General features: G+C 59.1%; 1 protein-coding gene across 1 annotated transcript in view; it reads left to right on the top strand.

Moving 5' to 3' along the window:
* The window catches only part of LOC117654507 (putative uncharacterized protein DDB_G0271606), a 77,681-nt gene that overhangs the window by 55,420 nt on the left and 2,819 nt on the right, over nucleotides 1-19,442 (top strand). Inside the window, exons 3-7 of the mRNA XM_034401176.1 lie at nucleotides 16,924-17,084; nucleotides 17,115-17,490; nucleotides 17,564-18,007; nucleotides 18,151-18,425; nucleotides 18,468-18,552. Coding sequence (XP_034257067.1) covers nucleotides 16,924-17,084; nucleotides 17,115-17,490; nucleotides 17,564-18,007; nucleotides 18,151-18,425; nucleotides 18,468-18,552 — 1,341 coding nt within the window. The remainder of the gene's footprint in view (nucleotides 1-16,923; nucleotides 17,085-17,114; nucleotides 17,491-17,563; nucleotides 18,008-18,150; nucleotides 18,426-18,467; nucleotides 18,553-19,442) is intronic.

Raw genomic sequence — 19,442 nt, 5'->3', positions numbered from 1 at the left:
AAAGAGAAGCACGCCACACTGTGAAAATTTGTCGTCACTTTATGACAAAAACGTGGATGATATTTTCATCACTTTCAAATGATGACAATCTCGTCACAAATTGATGGCATTTTCATTAAAGCTCCTATACTTATTGCATGGGTGTGACAGTGACAACACTGTCGTCAATTGTTTCGATGACATTGTTGTCAGGAAAATTGGCCTTGAAATTGTCATCAAGTGGCGACTCAGATTTTCACTGTGCAGCCCGACTTGATCAAGAGGCCTTTCAAAAACAGTTTACAAATTGTTTTCCGGTGAGCTCAAATCGGGCACAGCCTGAAGGCCAGTGGCAGTCTTTCAAACTGTGAAAAGAGACCAGCGTACTTCTGGAAACGGATAGAGAGCCGGCTAACTCATCTGCGAATGGTAAGGCCACTTCACTGAAAATTAATCGACCTTCAGTTAGTGACCCCACCGGCCGACGTTTCGGTACTCATCGCCATGGCAACGCTTGGGAGACGGGAGAGCTCAAAGCAAGGCTTGAGCACTGTAAGCGAAGCTGGGAGCACCACTGCTAGCGAATCTGTGAGCACTGTAAGCGGGGGCAAATGTCGTGACTTATGTGTCGCCCCCACAGCATCTCGCGTGCGTTCGCGTACGCCCGCCGTGTCGCTGCTGTTGTTGTTGCTGCTGCTGCTGTTGTTGCTGATGTTGTTGTTGTTGTAGCGGTTTATAGCGCCGCAGCGTGGTGACGAAATAACGCCAAGGACAGCAGTGGCGGCGCACGCGTCGCGGCGGAGCAATGCAATAATGAAATGCAATGAGTGTACCAGCCGGACTGGCCGGCCGGAACAAGAACACGGAGCAAAAAACGGAAGGGGAAATAAAATATTGGCAAGGCAGCGGGTACACCGCGGGTGGGGGTGGCTATCCGTCGGACTCACTTTCGCCCAAAGACAAGTCGCGAATTATTCAAAAGAATTATTTTTGGCCCGTCCCGTTTATTTTTTTTTTGTTTCTGTAACCACGACTTCTTTCTAGCATGAATTTCAAAAAATATTGTGCAGTCCCAAATTTGTTTTACGTGCAATGTCACGTGTGTTTTAGGTTTTTTGTTTAGATGCTGGCAACGACTTTCAAATTAATTGGGATCAAGTTGTTTTCTGTTTCCATAAGTGACAGGGCTCCTCACATCCGGTCTGGCTGAACTTTGGCAAGAGAGAGATGGACAGAAGGGGGATTTGCCCCTCGCGAAGGCGGCGGGCCGCAGGGACTCCTCTCGCCTGCAGGGCCCGCCGTTGCAACGCTCTGTCTCTCTCGCGCCTCCGTGGACGGCCCCATGAGTGCGAGAGAGACGGAGCGTCGAGGCGCGCGCAGCATCGCCCGTTCGAAATGTCAACCTTTAAAAGCAATCGCTCATTACCCGGGCATAAAGGCAGGAAGGTCGCTATTAGAGAGAGAGAGGGGAGGGAGAGGGGGCAGGAGCGCTGCAGTCTAGGGAATATACATGAGCCGACATTGTCTGCTGCCCACACTGGCCGGCAGCTCCAGCACTCCGTCTCTCTCGCACCTGCGGGACGCCCCACGGGTGCGAGAGAGACAGAGCGAGGGCGCCGGGAGGAGTGCATCTGCTGCACAGCTTCAGCCTGCCTCTCGCTTTAGTGTTCGGTAATTACGACATACGCAAGTCAAGTGTTTAGGGTGCAGGGTTTTACGGGCGCGGACCGGACTTCGGCCAACTAGACCGTTTTCCCGGAAACTCCGGGAAAGTCTACGTGGATTGGCTGCTCTCGTAAGGGCCGCGCGTGTGAAGTGTCCTATCGGATTGCGGCGACAAGCCGCTTCGCTCTGTCTCTCTCGCACGCACGGGCGCTCCGTAGGGGTGCGAGAGAGACAGAGCGACAGGCCGTGGACTTGGACGGGCGGCCCGGGTGGAGCCTTGAGCCGCGGAGGTAGCTAGCACTGCCTTGGGGCGTTCTCAGACCGGCAACAACCAGCACTTTAAACCGGCCGCCCGCCACGCCCCACCACGCCCCACCACGCCCCGCCACGCCCCGCCACGCCCCGCCGCAGACGACGCACAGGGATGCAACACTGTCTGCGAATAGTGCTGCCGAGAGCGGCTTACTGCGAATACTGAGAGAGGGCGGGTCTTCGGCGGTCGGGGTGGCTGTGCAGGACTCTCGTCTGAGCGTATGGGTGGAACTGAAGTGTCGAAAAATAGGAACTGGAGGGGATTCGAACCCGCGTCGCTGGCCAGGGTGCCCGATGCCCTGCTGCAGGGCGTCGGCAGCGCTAGCCGAGACGTAGCAGACTCACGGGCCGCGCGGTACTCTGCAAACAATAAAAAAACAAGCGCACACACCCGCAATTTTTTCGCCTTCTTTTTCGTCCAGTTATCGTTGTTACAGGTGTTATTACTGGAAGGTTACGACGCAAGAGGATCATAAATTTTACGATTGGGAATGCTGGCTGGCTGCGTGGCTGGCTGGCTGGCTGCCGGCGGCCAGGGGTGGCGTCCGGGCCGGCCGGCGGGCGACACGGTTTGTCCTTGTCTAGCGGCCGGCAGGAAGCGTGCAGGAAGGGTGTTGGACGGAGAAGGAAATAGAGCACAGTGGGCCGGAAGACCGGTGGAGGCGGCCAAAACTCTAGACGCGTTTTGAGCTTCAGAGTCGCTAAATGGAACTTGAACCACACGTGTGACCCCACCAATGGATTGCTCTTCGAACGAGGAATCTATTGGTGGGGTCACACGTTCGGTTCGAGTCCAATTTATCGACTCTGAAGCTCAAACGAGTCTAGGATTTTGGCCGCCTCCTCCGGTCTTCTGGCCCATTGTGCGTGGCCGACCGCACAACGACACCGGATTTTGCAGTTGTCCCGGGTTCGAATCCTTGGGCTCGATGATTTTTCACATAGACACACTCGATTCGAAACTCTCCGACTGGGTTTCGAGAAACTTAAATTATTGTGCGGTTGGAGTGCGCACTGCTAGGCATACTTTCGCAGACCGAAGAATGTTCTGCGAGAGCTGCGGGCCTTGTGGTCGGTGGTGCTATATGCCCTGATCATCCGACGGTGTCGCCTGTGCCTGTCTGTCTGTCCGTCCGTCCGACGACGTCACAAAGTGTGAGTGGAGGCCGCGCCGGTCGTCACACCCTGTCACACGGCTCGTCACAAGGATCCGTGACGCTGGTCAGCATGCCAGGCAGGCAATGCCAGGCTGTGTTACGCCGATTTTCACTTGTCGAGTTTATTACGCAGCCCGTCTGGCGCGAAACGCCGCTTTTCGTCGCTCCGTCTCTCTCGCACCGCTACGGCGCTGCGGCGCGCCCCACGAGTGCGACGGAGACGGAGAGAGCGCTGTTCGGCGGCGGACTACAGGTCAGCGTGACGCGGTCCTCGTTGCCGCGGCACAGTGGGCCAGAAGACCGGTGGAGGCGGACAAAACTCTCGACGCGTTTTGAGCACCAGAGTCGCTAAACAGGCCTCGAACCGAACGTGTGGCCCCACCAATGGATTCCTCGCTCGGAGAGCAATCCATTGGTGGGGGTCACACGATCGGCTCGAGTCCCATTTAGCGACTCAGGAGCTCAAAACGCGTCTAGAGTTTTGTCCGCCTGCACCGGTCTTCTGGCCCACTGTGCGCGGTGCTGCGGCACGCTGCAGACACACTCTGTCTCTCTCGCACTCACGGTGCGTGCCGTGTAGGCGCGAGAGAGACGGAGCGACGAGAACGCGACTCTGCTGGAGGTGTTCGCGCAGGTTATGGCCGACTGTGGGAACCTAACGGACTGCTGGACTGCGCGCGAGGTTGCCAGGCCTGCCGCACTGTTGGCCGTCTGCCCGCCCCTCGCGGAGAGTGCACTGTAGAACGGGAGAAAATTTGAAACTCCCCGAACATGGTTGACTTTGACCTTGACTTTGCCGACGTCATCCTGGATTAAAATATCAGTCCGGATCCCACACACCTTGGGCTCGTCTCACCGCGCTACCCTGCCTGCCTGCCTGCCTGCCTGCCTGCCTGCCTGCCTGCCTGCCTGTCTGTCTGTCTGCCTGTCCGTCTGTCCGTCCGTCCGAAGGGTCGCCCGTCAATCTGCCGGGGCTGTCTAATAAGTTCCCGTGATAAATGATGGCCGCGACACCTAGCCATCAGGCGGTGCCGTGCCGTGCGGTGCGCTCGCGCCGTCTCTCTCGCACTCGCCGCGCGTCCCGTTGGCCGCAGGGGTGCGAGAGAGACGGAGGCCCGCTGGGACACGCTGGCAGGGGCAAAGGACGAACTCGCGACAACGCTCCAAACTGTCTGCCGCGCCAAAGTCCTTGTTTTTTCCCTCACCTCCAAGTCCATGTTTTTCTAATTTCGACTTCTGTTTGTTTTGTTCCAGGTATGTTCCGCCAGCTTGCGGCCGGCGTGGCAGTGTAGGACACGCGAATGAGGTCTGACTTTTATTTTAAGGACTGCGCCTGTCACGTGGCTTTGAAGACTTTAAGGCCTTTTAATAGAGTCTTCCCTGCGGAGGCGAGATAAGCTAGCAAGTTCGGAGAGCACACGTCCCAATGCTTTCACAATTTTTTCCCTTTATGAGCAAATCAAAGGGGGACAGAATTGAACAGGCATGTCAAGATTAGAGATACAGAACTAGAGAGACAATGTTAAAGAGCCGGGATCTGAGAGACAGGATCAGAGTTCTGTGATTCCGGATCAGAGAGGCGGCACCACGGCGAGGATGGTAGCCGACTCCGTTCCAATCGAAATCCTCCGACAGTGGGCCAACACAGCTGTACCACATAAAGCCGTCTTTTTTTTACAAGGCGCGAACTTTCACACTCTACCAATTAGAATTTTCATTAATCTCCGCTGCGGACTGTCAGCCCCCCTGGGGGCGGCTGGCCGGGATCAGACTGACACGGCTTAATTAATCGAAGGGCATTTCAAGTGCACCAAGCCGGCCAGAGCACACCTCCAATTTCCGTACACAGTTTTGGTCGTGCTTTCCGGAGCAAAAAAAGATCTCACTGCGAAAAAGCTGTGAAAATATTTGTGTTTTTAACGCGGAAAATAAAAAGAGAGACTGTTTTTGTCAGTGTACCGGCGCAGGGCCAGACTGATGCACGTGCGAGACCGGTAGCGGTCAAGGAGGGGGGCGGGCAGACGCAGCAGCACTACCGAAATGATTCCTCCCATTTTTTATTCTTTTTATTCTTCTTCCTCTTCTCGCGTCTCGCCCTTATCAAGCTCCAAACCGGCAAGCGCGGCGCAAGCGCCGGCCGGGGCTGCCGACTGTGCGCCGCGGCACTACCAAAAAATAGCACCAACTGCCTTTGACGCGAGTGAAAAAAAAAATGGAAATATTCACGGAACGGCTACCTGCGGTATTTCTGAGATTAAGCCTGTTTAAGGCATACGAAAACAAACAGTGGAAAAGCCCCTTTGAAACATTTTTTCATACTCATGATTTTTGGGAGTGCAGCTGGGCTGCTTTTGAGGCCGCGGACTTTCCATCGTTTCCTCGTCTTGAAAAACGCATTCATGGCAAAAGACGGAGCCCGACCAGAAAGTTGAGGAGGAGGACGCGACGAGAGGGAGGGGGGTAGCAGTGATTCGGAGGCAAAAAAGGTACCCGCCGTCCATCCATAAGGAAATATAATGATATCTCACAGAAAACATACTCGAGGAACGTAGCAGCACTCCGCAGTAGCACCTACTAGCAGCGCCCCCGCGGCCGTGCACGGACTCGGTACTCTTCAGGAACACTCTTCAGGAACACCCATCAGGAACACCCTTCAGGAACACCCTTCAAGAACACCCTTCAGGAACACCCTTCAGGAACACCCTTAAGCAACACCCTTGAGAAACACCCTTCAGTGACCCCTCCAGGGACAGCCTCGAAGGGCCTCCTTAGGGGCCAGCCCTGTGGAACGTCCTACGGGGACTGGTCTTGGGACTCGTGCCCGGAAGGCCCATGGCCGGAAACGGTAGCTCGCGGCGTACGTCTCTGTGAGGGCCGGTGAGCGCCTGCTGATGGGTGGGCGAGGCGGGGCGGGGCGGGGGTCGGCGGGGGCACCCGAGCGGGGCGTTCCGAATACAGATGCGATCACGTGCGACAGCTGGTCATGATTTTTGGAAACGGAGGAGGAATCCTGCGCGCGTCCCGCGGCGGCGGCACGTCACCCCATCACTCTGCCGAAAAGAGAGTCTCCCGCTTCCCTTGCTTTTGTTGTCGTTTTTGGCGGTCGGCCGGCCGCTGGCAAGCCACGGTGGGCCAGAGGACCCCACCAATGGACTGCTCTCCGAACGAGGAATCCATAAGTGAGGTCACACGTTCGGTTCGAGTCGTAATTAGCGACTCTGGAGCTCAAAACGCGTCCAGAGGTTTGGCCGCCTCCACTGTCCTTCTGGCCCACTGTGCGTGCCTTGCTGCACGGAGCGCCTGCGAGGCAGGCAACCCGGCGACACGCATGCCGTCTGGCTGCCTACCGCGCAGGCTGTTCGTGAAAATTTTTCGAACTCTATTTTTTTGCAGTGCCCCCGCGTGCCTTCCCTTAAGTGCGCGACACTCGCGTCACGCCCCGCCCACACTAGATTAATCATCGATGATCGATCACGGGGCTGGTCATCAAAGGCGTCGCCGTGGCGTCGCCGTGGCGTCGCCGTGGCGTCGCGCTGCGGCCCGGGGCCTTGTAGGGGCGCTAGACAGCCGCGGGTGGATTTTGGTGCACTGCAAAACAAACCTGCGCAAAGTGGGCCAGGAGACCGGTTGAGGCGGCCAAAACTCTAGACGCGTTTTGAGCTCCAGAATCGCTAACTGAATTTGTGACCCCATCAATGGAAACCTCGTTCGGAGAGCAATCCATTGGTGGGGTCACACGTTCGGTTCGAGTCCCATTTAGCGACTCTGGAGCTCAAACGCGTCCGGGATTTTGGCCGCCTGCGCCGGTCTTCTGGCCCACTGTGGGCCGAAAGGGCGGCTGTAGGAAGCGGCGCTGCCCGGGCAGCATACTCGGAAGCGCGGATACCGGTCGCGGCCTGGAGCGGCGTCAGCGTTCTCACAGGCGGCACTAGCGCCCCGCCGGCCGGGCCGGCCCTCGCTCTGTCTCTCTCGCACCTCTGCGGGCCGCGCCGCGAGTGCGACAGAGACAGGGAGCGACTGTTCGGAAGCAGTCCGCAGGCGCGCGGCGCGTCTCCGATTCGCTGCAAATCGACAATTTCCGTCGTCTCAGCGAGGCGCGAGCGAGCACGGCGCGAGCCACCAGATTGTGCAAGCAGAATCTATTTTTTCCGCGCACGCTCCGTCGGTGGTTGTGTGTGTGTGTGTGTGTGTGTGTGTGTGTGTGTGTGTGTGTGTGTGTGTGTGTGTGTGTAGGCGTTTTCCAGTCGGAACAGAAACCCCTGCGCCGACCACACCTCCGCCCCCTCCTTGCCAGAACCCCACCCCGCCGCGGTGTGTGTTCAAAGTGCATGAGTGCATGTGTGCAGTGTGCATGGGAGCGGCCCGCCGAGGAACGTGGAGCCGCAGGTGCCCCCCTCCCCTCCGATCGGTACGCCACCGCAAGAAGACATAAACCCGCCGACCGCGGGCCGCTCCGTCTCTCTCGCACTCATGGGGCGTCCCGCGGGGGTGCGAGAGAGACGGAGCCGTGTTCCAAGTCGGCACGGAGGGGCCTAAGTGCGGCGCGGGGTCTCGCGGATGCATACAAACGCGACACTCCGTCCCCCCCCCCTCCCGGCAGCCACCCCTTCGGCCGCTCACCACGCTACGCGTGTGGCACGGAGTGAAAGTCCGGCACGTGCGCCGGCCGATTCCGACAGTCCGTCTCTCTCGCACCTACACGGGACGCCCCGCGCGTGCGAGAGAGACAGAGCTAGCGCAGCGACTCTGGGAATGAGTCGGCGCGCCGCACGTGCGGCTGGGCGGGCTGGGCCGGGCGAACGCGATGGCCGCATCGTCCAGATGATCTGCGATTCCGGTAATGGTATGCCACTGGCATGGCGGCGACGCGGCGCCGCGCCCGGTTTCGCGGCTTTGTTTATTTCGTGGACGCGAACTAGGCCTGCTTGTATTCAGAGATTCTGGCTGCCTGCCTGGCGTCCCACAGTGGGCTGGAGGACCGGTGGAGGCGCTCAAAATCCCGGACGCGTTTCGAGCTCTAAAGTCACTAAATGGGACTCGAACCGAACGTGTGACCTCACCAATGGATTGCTCGATCGGAGAGCAATCCATTGGCGGGGCCACACGTTCGGTTCGAGTCCTGTTTAGCGACTCTGGAGCTCAAAATGCGTCTATAGTTTTGGCCGCCTCCACCCGGTCTTCTGGCCCACTGTGCGTCCGTCCCCCGCGCTGCAGTCATCAGCTTGTCAAGCCACTGCGCGGCGTCCTCCGCGGCGCCGCGTCCGACGCGTGGCGACAGAGGCCTAGACGGGCGTGGAGGGCGCCACCGGACACCGGCCGCGTCTCGCTGACGGTGGCGGCCTCGGCGCGAGCCACGGTTTCCGAAAAGGCCGTCGCGGCGGCCAGAGAGAGAGGAAGGCGGCGGAAGGGCATCTGTCCTAGACGTTCTTGCACCTCATTGGTTCATGTAAAACATGTCCAATCCAAGGGGCAAACAATGTGAAATGAAGAACCAGTAAAAAGCGCGAAGTGAAGTGGCGCTGGCGGGCGTCGAACCCGCGACCCTGGCGCGCGTCCCACTGGCCGCTGCGTAACATCGATGACGGGCCGTCACTTTACGGTCGCAGCGGGGTGGTGCCGTCGGTGCGCTCGGTCGCTGCTGCCTCTGTCGCACTCATGGGGCTCTCCAGACGGGTGCGAGAGAGACAAGAGCGGCATCCTCTCCCCTCCTTTCCCTTTTGCAACTCCGCTAGTTTGCTCATCCGCCCAGCCTCCCCCGCCTCGCTGCGCTCGCTGCGTACGTCGGGCAGTGTCGTGGGATCAAACGACCCCCAGGGCCGCGCGCCGCCCCGCGTGGACAGCCACTATTTCATCCTCGGAGCCGGCAAGTCTGCAGTGGAGTGGGCAGCAGAAACAATAATTATCGCAACTTGTTACAAAACTGCAACGCACTCGCCAAGTCCGGCCGGCAGGCTGCTCATTCCAAGCAGCGTCGCGCTGTCTCTCTCGCACTCTCGGGGCCTCCCGCGGCGGAGCGAGAGAGACGGAGCGGCGAATCGGTCAGCCTGCAGTGTGTCATCGTGTCATCCCGGCGTCGTGGCACGTTCGCGTCGTCCGCGTCGTCCAGGCACACTTGGCCGCGTCTCAAACGAGTCCAGCGCGTCCAGCGCCAGCGCACAGTGGGCCAGGACGCCGCTGGAGGCGGTCAAAACCCCGGACGCGTTTTGAGCTCCAGAGTCGCTAAACAGGACTCGAACCGAACGTATGACCCCACCAATGGATTGCTCTCCGAGCGAGGAATCCATTGGTGGGGTCACACGTTCGGTTCGCGTTCTGTCTAGCGACTCTGGAGCTCATAACGCGTCTAGAGTTTCGGCCGCCTCCGCCGGTCTTCTGGCCCACTGTGTAGCGCCCCTCCAAACGAGGCGCGGTGCCACAGCCATTAGCAGTGACGTGGCGACGCGTTAGTTCGCTTTCAATTGCGGATCGCCAGTGATGGCCGGCCGCCTGGCGACGCCTCGCGGACGCGCCGCGCCACGCCCGCGACTGTCGCAACAACAGTTGTTGGTACGCCTGTGGGTCAGGTCACGGCGAGTCATTAGTGTGGGCCGGCTGCCTGCCTGCCTGGCTGCCTGCCTGGCTGTCCCTCCCGCGCCAAGTTCAAATGGCTCCAGCTGACTCGCTGCGCTACGCCGCGCCGAGGCCACCGCCACGCACGCGCGTACGAAGCCACGCCTATCTCGCAAACGGCTTGAGTTACGTGACCCACGCCTGGGACAAAAACGAACCGAAATGAAATTTGAAACCTTTTTTCTCATATGCTTTGACTCTGTAACTCGCGCCGATTTTGAGTTACGGACCGTTTTACTGTGCAACAGCGTCGTCGTATCGCCGGCCGCGATCCGACCGCCGCGCCGCCGCCGTGGCCGTCCAATCATTGTGACGAGGTACACGGCCGTGAGTGGGACGCGCCTCTATCCCGTCTCCGTCTCTCTCGCACGCACCAGCACGCACCCGACGACGCGGCGTGCGAGAGAGGCGGAGCGTGGCGGGGCGTGGCGGAGCGACGGCCGTCAGTGTCATTGCTGTGTCACTGCTCCTCGTTTGTCCGTCGCTTCGCGCGTTGCATAACAACCAGGGCGGGATGCTGCCAGGCGCTGCCAGGCTGCACCGGATGACTCATCTCGCAGTCCGTCTCGCTCGCTCTCGCGCCGCCGCCGCGCCGCCGCCACGCGCAGGCTGCTTTCTCGCTCTTCATTCATTCTGCGAGCGCACAGTGGGCCAGAGGACCGGTAGAGGCGGCCAAAACTCTGGACGCGTTTTGAGCTCCAGAGTCGCTAAACAGGAGTCGAACCGCACGTGTGACCCCGCACCAATGGATTCCTCGCTCGGCGAGCAATCCATTGGTAGGGTCACACGTTCGGTTCGAGTCCCATTTAGCGACTCTGGAGCTCGAAACGCGTCCGGGATTGGCCGCCTCCAGCCCACCGTGAGTGCGAGAGGGTGACAACAAGGAGCGCCCAGCTCGCCTGGTCTTCCAGTGGCATGGCACTGCTCCAGTGACACTTCCAGTGTCGTCCTGACGTCCGATTGTTTCCCACCTCTGAGTTCGCTTTCGCCTTCGTGGCCGCGCCACATCCTGCACCCCATTAGGAGTGCGGAAACGATCCGAGCGCCGTGACAGTCCGGGGTTCAAACACCGACCGCCCACCAGTTTTTTTTCGTGTTTTCTGTCTCTTTTTCACCGTTTTTCACACCCTGTGTGATGCGGCGGGCCTCTCCCAGAGGGGTGTCATTTACATAACTTAAGGCCGCCCCCGGTGTCCGGTGGAGCGTTACACTTGGGGCCAACTGTAAATCACTTCATCAGGCCCTTTGATTCAGCCCGGAAACCCACTCGGCGTGTGTGTATGTGTGTGTGGTTCCTAAATTTCCGGCAACACCGCATGAAATCGTGACCCAGCGCGTGACATGGCCACTTCAGTAAATCTCTCACCCTTGCCGTGTGTGTGTTGGTGTGTGTGTCTCCCCAAAGTGCCCCCTGTCACCTCTTTTTCTCCGCCCTTAAAGTGTCCCGCGCCGGGCCTCGCCGCCACGCCCCTATTTAAATATGGAAATCCCGATCCCCGCTTCGTTCCCGGCAGGACTTTGGCTAAGTCGGCTGGGCCGCGTTAGTCCGGTGCAGTTAGGTGGGTCCGGCAGTGTCACCACAAATCAGGGGAAGGATCTAGTCCGGGCGCGGTGGAGCAGTGTCGGTGCGAGCGCAGTCACGCACATTTTTGTTTTTGCGTTCGGGGGTTCGGCGGTCAAAACTCTAGAAGCGTTTTGAGCTAGTCGCTAAACAGGACTCGAACCGAACGTGTGACCCTATCAATCGATTCCTCGTTCGAAGAGCAATCCATTGGTGCGGTCACACGTTTGTTTCGCGTCCCATTTAACGACTCTGGAGCTCAAAACGCGTCCGGGATTTTGGCTGCCTCCACCGATCTTCTGGGCAGAGCGCACTAAGCACGCTTTAGGTCTTACAGTGTGGCAGCAAAACAACAAAGCGGAACAAGAAAGGCAAACCCAAGCAATCTCGCTGCATTTTGCCTGGATGGCATAGTGGAGGGAGGATGGGAAGAGAGTGGAAAAGTCAGCGGAGGAGGAGGCCTGGCGCAAATGGGAAGTGTCATAGGCCTGTTTACGACCTAGTCACCGGTCAGCACGGCACGGCATGGCATGGCACGGCACGGCAACACGACAAGGCAAAAATGTGGCCGTTCACTGCAAACCGTCAAGGAACTGTCGCTGCCATCGGCTTGACGCGCATCACCTTGTAAACCTGATGAGTTAAACAGCAAAACTTTTACGTTTTCATTCAAATTGTATTTTCAGACAGATTATAGGGAGTTTGATCCGGAGCTCATGGCACGATCGCACGCGCCAATCGCAATTTTACTGCAGCCCCCGTCGTCGGAACGGAACCAGCCTCGGTGTGCTACTCGTCAAAATAATTGCTCGCTGTACCGCGCATTTTATGCATGACAATTATTTGCCCCTCCCCGCTTTTAAAGAAGAAAAAATAAAAATACTTGTCCACGTCTCTTCCCATATCCGCCGCCGGCCGCCCACGGGCGGGCACGTCCCGGCACGGCGTGCCGTACCGCTGCGTTTTCCGACCACTTTTCGTCCTAATATTTCAGGCCTCATTTGCATAATGAGGTACTGATCGGTGTGCTGCCTGCCACACACGCGCAACCGCACACACACAAACACTCCCAGACACACACACACTGAATGAAGTCCGTCCCGCGGGAGACTTTAACGCGGGGTGACACCAAAGTTGATAGTGCTGATACGGTGGCTGTGACAACTTCGTGTGTGTGTGTGTGAACGCCTGTCTGTCTGTCTGTCCGTCTGTGTGAGTGTGTGAGTGGCGCCTGTTTAAACGGGAGCGGAGACACCTTGCCCATGACTGGGGCACTGAGCCACGATGCCTTTGGAACATGAATGGGCACCAGCAACTCCTCTTTCATGATGCGGCGTGGCGTGGTCTGAGAACAATACCCCGTGGGGGCCTCGTGGGAGGGGGGGGGGGGGGTCGCGGCTGCCGAACTGGCACACGGCAGCATCTCGGCCGCGGGTCGCTCTAGAAGGGCGTATCCGGCCGTCGGCGCGGTCCTGGTCGCGCGGTTGTCATGACGACGACAGTGCCGCGGATCCAGACATCGCGGAGTCTCGAGTTTTGAGGCGGGTTGGCAGTGCACCGCCACACGTCGGGTCCGCGATCGAGAGTCGTGACGCGAATACCCGTCCGGCTTATCCGCGGGGATCTTCGTCGGACGATCGGTCCATCATAACCGGGATCAACCGTGTGGGTCCGTCCTCGTGGCCGCGGGCGTTGAGGCGTCGCGTCCCGACCCCGGTGACAGACGATCAAAACCTTGCACCAGAGAAATTTTCGTTGAACATTGATTTTTTTTTTCAAATGAAATTAAAGGTTTTGGGTGGTACGTCACTGTTAGTCCAGTGGCTCAGCAAACGGCGCGTCCGCACAGTGGGCCAGAAGACCAGTGGAGGCGGCCAAAATTTCGGACGCGCTTTGCGTTTCAGAGTCGCTAAATGGGACTCGAACCGAACGTGTGACCCCACCGGACCCCACCAATGGATTGCTCTCCGAATGAGGGATCCAGCTGGGGTGACACGCTGGGTATTCGAGTCCTGTTTAGCGACTCTGGAGCTCTAAACGAGGTTGGAGTTTCAGCCGCCTTCACACTGGTCTTCTGGCCCACTGTGCGTCCGTGTACTCACAGCCCGAGAGTGTGTGAGTGTGCCCCAGTGTGACGCGGCGGGCGGCGCGCTTTGAATCGGCGACCAGGTTGATCATCGACTAGGAATGCATGCACACACACACACAGAAACAGACACACACACTCACACACACACTCACAGATTGGCGGCCGATAGCGGTCGATCGTTGTGCAAGTCTCATTACTGCCGCACGGCGGCGTGGCCTCACATCACGACGCCACTGCTTGCTTTGCCCATCTTTCGCTCGTTTTTTTGCCACTCGATTTTCAGCCAATATTTTTTTAAATTAGTTTTTGGGCCGGGCGTAGTCTACAGACGCCACGGTTCATAATGCAGTGAGTGTGACAGACATCAACGCGGCTCGCGCCCGTCGAGTGAGATGAGAGAGAGGGGGCGGGGGGATGAGGCCCGCTCTTGCTTTTCGTGGGCTATTAGTCTGGAGATGACGGACAGCAGGACAGCGCGCGAGGCAGTCCGTCGCCCCCGTCGTCGCTTTGCCCGGCCAGGTGACCCGAGCTCCCCCCCCCCTCTTTTTCCCCGCCTCAAGCGGCATAAACACAGCCTGTGCGTCCCTCGTAGTGGGCGACCGGGTGACGGATCGCGAGAGACGTAACGGAGCATCATAACGCACGCACACACGCACACACACGTGAACGTGCACGCACGCGACCAGCGCACAGAGCTGTCACAAACGTGTGGGTGCTTTGGCTGACTCAGGATCCCTCCGCTGGATGCATTATACGTGCGTACGCGTGTGTTAGACAGAGAGAGAGAGAGAGAGAGAGAGAGAGAGAGAGAGAGAGAGAGAGAGAGAGAAAAGAGAGACTCTGCGTGTGTGTGGCGGTGAGAGTGAGTTAGGCGCATGTCGCCAGCCCTCCCCGTGGTCGAGAGTATGAAATACGAGGGGCGACCTGGGCTTGAGATGTAGGTACACCGTACACCGCGCCGGTTTGGGACAGATGCAGACCGGGCGGGGCGGGCCCCAGAGTGGGCCAGAAGGCCGGTGGAGGCGGCCAAAACTCTAGACGCGTTTAGAGCTCCAGAGTCGCTAAACAGGACTCGAACCGAACGTGTGACCCCACCAATAGATTCCTCGTTCGGAGAGCAATCCATTGGTGGGGTCACACGTTCGGTTCGAGTCCCATTTAGCGACTCTGCAGCTCAAAACGCGTCTAGAGTTTTGGCCGCCTGCCACCGGCCCTCTGACCCACTGTGCGCCCCCCAGCGGCGGCGGCGGCCCCGCCCAGGGAGTACGATGACGCCGACCCTCCATGCCATGGCACGCCACGGCGGCCTGCAGACTGATTCGCGCTGTCTCTCTCGCACACATGGGGCGTCCCGTAACAGGTGCGAGAGAGACAGCGCGACGAGAACGACTCTCAGTGTGCTGTCTCACGGCAGACGCCCCATTGACTGACGGCTGTCTGGGGACTGGCGGCCCGGCGGCCCAGCGTCCCCGAGGGCAGCAGTGCTAGTGCACCAGGACTCAGCGAACGGCCCCCGAGGGAACACCGAAGGCCCCGAAGGCAACCCGATCGTTTCAATGATGATGGCGTCGATTATCAATGACAACGAAAGCGTTGTGGCTTCGTGACGGTGTGAGAGAAGTCCAGAGCGCCACTTTTTCGCCTTCAGTGGGGAAAGACAATTTTTAGGAAACGAAGTTTGGAGATGGGAGCTCGAGGGTGCGGAAACGCCTGCGAACTCCAGCGTAGGCAACACCGCGGGCACTCAAGCAGTGCGGGTCTCTCTTCCACGACGGCAGGCGGACAGACAGACAGGCAGACAGACAGGCGAGGGGCGCTAGGTGTGAGCCGGTCTCGCGCTTGTAAACAGGTAAACACATCGGCAAGCATGTTCGCTCCCATAACGGATGCACAGCATTGCACAGAGCGCACGGCGGACTGAGAGTCGTTTAGCTCGCTCTGTCTCTCTCCTGCTCATGTAGCGTGGTCACAGGTGCGAGAGAGACAGAGCGACGAAAACGACTCTCGGTCTGCAGGGGATGCGGCGTCGTCACGCAAGATATGCAAAGCCGGGACAGGCCAGGACACTGTGGTGGTTGTCGCAATACGTTCACTGCGGCTTAGCGGAGTGCCAGCGTCGTGTTGGACGTGGGTTCGAGTACCGACCGGGGCTTTAGGCATAAAAATGGTGTTCTAGATTTTTTAATCTCTTTTTATTTCAATTTTTTTTTTCTCATTTAGGTTAGTCTTTTTGTGCTCTTAATTTCTTGCTTCGAACATGGCTCAAGAAATGAAACAGGGTGAATCTAGAACACCCTACAGAACGTTTGCTTTCGTTTGCCTCGTCGTGCTGCCCCGTTTGTGACGATACTAAACGAGAAAACGACGCATGCCCGATTTCGCGGCGTTTATATTTAAATCAGCTCAACGAGCTTCGATCTGACCTTTGCCGTTGTCATTATCGATTTTCCAGCCGGTGACCAACAGCAGGGTGCCAGAGTCAAGGCCGCAGAGAGAGAGAGAGAGAGAGAGAGAGAGAGAGAGAGAGAGAGAGAGAGAGAGAGAGAGAGAGAGAGAGAGATGGGAAATATTGTTGTTTTGAAGCGTTGCCCTACTAATCTACTAATTAAATATTCAGCAACCGTCGCGGTATTTGCGAGGCACGCCTTGTCTCACTCGCACGCGGGAGACTTTGACCCACTTTCGGCGCGGCGTGCGTGGGCGAGGGCCTCGCCACTATGAACGTGTCCAGCCGCTCGCCTCTCTAATTGTTTTCGAAGAGAGTGCAAGTTGTCGATTTATTTATCTGCGCCTCCCCATCTCTGCTCTCTGCCCACCGTGCGGTGCCCGTGCGGTGCCCGTGCGGTGCCCGCCTCCATCGGCCTCCTCCTCCGCCACCGACGCCTTCAGGGCCGCGGACGTCACGGAGGATGTCGCATAGGAAGTAGTGCCCGTGATGTCACCGACACAGAAGCTCGGTCGCGCGCTCTTGTGTGTGTGTGTGTGTGTGTCGCACTCGACGCGGACACTAGAAAGATAAAGCCGCTGTTAATGAGAAAGACAGCAGCCTTCTCTGTCCTCTTCCTTCCGTACCAAGCGGATGAACGGATTCACTTCGAAGTTCAAAACGGACAACAATCAGTGCAGCGAAATTAATTTTAATCCTTCCGATATTTGAGTGAGAGTGCGGGGGAAAAGGGGGGGGGTGGCCTTGGGAGGAGGCTGGAGGCGACGCGGAGGGCGAGAAGAGGGGGGCGAGGAAGGTCGGGTAAATGCGGGTAATAAAAGCACTGGTGATTAATTAGTTTTACCGCTGCGGCGATGAGCGATTGAAAGACTGGCTTGATTGACTCGTAGAGGGCTGCGAGAGGAGCGGCCAACCGACAAGTTGGAAGAAAAAAGGTGTTCGTAGAGTCGCAGTTATTTGTCTCTAATTTTTGTTCAACTTCAGTTTGAATTTTGAGACCACGATTTTGAAGATGATCCATGTGTTTTCATCACTTTTTTTTTTCAAGATTGCGTTTTTTGATTGCTAATTGATTCCTGATTGGTATTTTCCTTGTTGTTTGCAGGCAAGAAGTGGCGCAGCCTGACGCCGCAGGACCGCCGGCCGTTCGTGGAGGAGGCCGAGCGACTGCGGGTCATCCACATGCAGGAGTACCCCAACTACAAGTACCGGCCGCGGCGGCGCAAGCACGCCAAGCGCACCGGGGGGCCGTCGCCGCCGCACGGCGCCGCCTCGCCGCCCGCCCCCGCCGCCACCCCCGCCAACCGGCGCACGCCGCCCTCCGCCTCCACGCCGCTCAAGAACTTCCAGCAGCAGTACGCCGCGTACCACGTGTCTCACGTGTCGCCCAGCAGCCTGTCGCCCTACCACGGCCACAGCCACGGCCACAGCCACGGCTACGGCAAGGGGTCGCTGTACACGCCGCTCATGCACACCCCCGAGGCCTCGCCCACGGGCAGCCCCGAGCCCGACTCGCTGCGGATGGCCATGAACAGGGTGCTCCCCGACAACCACCCGTCCTCGCCCGCCGCGCAGCACCACCAGCAGCAACAACAACAGCAGCAGCAACAGCAGCAGCAACAACAACAGCAGGCCCACCAAGCGCAGCAGGCGCAGGCCGCTCAGTCACAAGGTAGGTTCAACCGCCAAACTTTTCGTTAAAAAGTAGCCTCCGGTCTTGTTTACATTTTTGACGCTTGATGCAGGCGGTGGGTCCTCGTCGGAGGCAGGGGGCGCCGGCGCCTCCAAGACCGGCGTGGAGGACGTGACGGCGTCCGCGCTGCCCACGCCAGAGATGTCGCCCATGGACCAGGACAAGGACAACTTCCAGTTCAGCAACGGCGCCAACCCCAAGGCCAAGGACTCGGAATCCACGACGCCGGGCAGGAACAGCTGCCCCGCGCCTCCCTATCGGACGCCGCCCGGATCGGCGGCCGCCATCTTCCGGCAGTACTCCATGTCCTACCAGCAGCAGCAGCAACAGCAGCAGCAGCAGCAGCAACAACAGCAGCAGCAACAACAACAGCAGCAGCAACAACAGCAACAACAACATGAAGCAGGAGCCCTGTTTCAGCAGCATCAGTCCGCCATCGCCGCCATGGGTGTCTCCAACGGCATGATGATGATGTGCACTAACCAAAGATTATTAGGTAGGCCCGGGGTTCAAATACCAGCTTCTTGGCTAATGTCACATCTATTATATTTTTCACTCCGCTTACCGACCTTCACCGCCGCTATAATCCCTGTTTCTGTTTCAATTGTTAATTCTAAGACCGAGTCCGTCCTGCTGCAGGAACCACGTACGAACACTCGGGCTTGGTAACGGGGACCTTCTACCCGCCGGTGGCGTCGTCGCAGGACCAGCAGTCGCTGCACTACTCGAGGTTCACGACGACGTCGGTGGCCTCCAACACGGTGTCCTACAGCGCCGCGTCACCGGGCGTCACCCAGACGGTGTCGTACGGGGCGGCGTCGCCGGGCGTGGCGCAGACCGTGGCGCAGACCGTGGCGTACGGGGCGCCCTCGCCCGCCGCCGGCAGCGTGCCCTACGGTGCCTCCTCCCCCGCGGCCCCCGCCGCTGCGCCGTACGGGGCGCCCTCGCCGGCCGCGCCCACGGCGTCCTACGGCAGCGCGTCGCCCGCCGCCGCCACCGGCAGCTACGCGTGTTCATCGCCCGCCTCGCAGGACTACCCTGGTGAGTAGCTACACTGCAAAGTCCCTGCCGCTGGAGCCCCTGTGAACCTCCGGGTAGGCACACCCGCAACGCCTCGCCGTTCGGCGGGCTGGCCTACCCTGGAGTTCGCAGGGGCTCCGACGTCGGTGACCGTGGCGCCCGGCGCGCCCAGCGTCTCTGGGTCAATTTTTGGCGATGAACTGCCGGGCCGGCCTGCCGACCGTGAGTGTCTGTCTCTCTCGCACTTACGCGGGACGCTCTTTGAGGGGAAGAGAGACGGAGCGACGGAAACGGGTCGGAATCAGGCAGCAGGTAGCACCTTCCTAATCCGCGTCCGTTCCGTGGAGTTTCACGGTCCGGGGCGGGGCGGGGCGGGGCGGGGCGGGGCGGGGCGGGGCGGGGTGGCGGAGCGCCGCCGGCTGTTGGTTTTCATGAACACTTCGTGAGCGATCGGAAGAAGTCGGACGGATCGGACGGGCTTTGCTCGTCTCAGCTCACGTCTTCTCTCGGCGGTACACTGCCAAAGATTTCCGGATTTCCCCATTTCCCGAGACGCGGTGCGCTCGTTTTTGCCGCGCTGCTTTACCGAGGCCGAGCCAAACTGCCCCGAAAATGGCGGCCGGCCCACGCGTTCCGCGCTGCACCGCGGCACCGCGCGGCACGACTCCAAATTAAGGCCGCATTTCTTTTTGTTTCCCTTTCTCTCGCCCTTTTTTTCTGGCAGTGTGCCTTCGGTCGATCCCCTAGTGAGCCCCGTCGGGGTTCACGCCTCATCATTTCCAGTGAATCTCATTCTCAAATCTGGCAGGATCACCTCTGGTCCCGCTGGACCGGGCTGGGCTGGGGCCGCGCTGGGGCCGCGCTGGAGCCGCGCTGGAGCGAGCCCCGTGGCCACGGGGGGGCTCGGGATG

Source organism: Thrips palmi, unplaced genomic scaffold (assembly GCF_012932325.1).
Source record: "Thrips palmi isolate BJ-2018 unplaced genomic scaffold, TpBJ-2018v1 HiC_scaffold_10, whole genome shotgun sequence".
Classification (NCBI taxonomy): Eukaryota; Metazoa; Arthropoda; class Insecta; order Thysanoptera; family Thripidae; genus Thrips; species Thrips palmi.
This window is presented reverse-complemented; position numbering and strand designations above follow the sequence as displayed.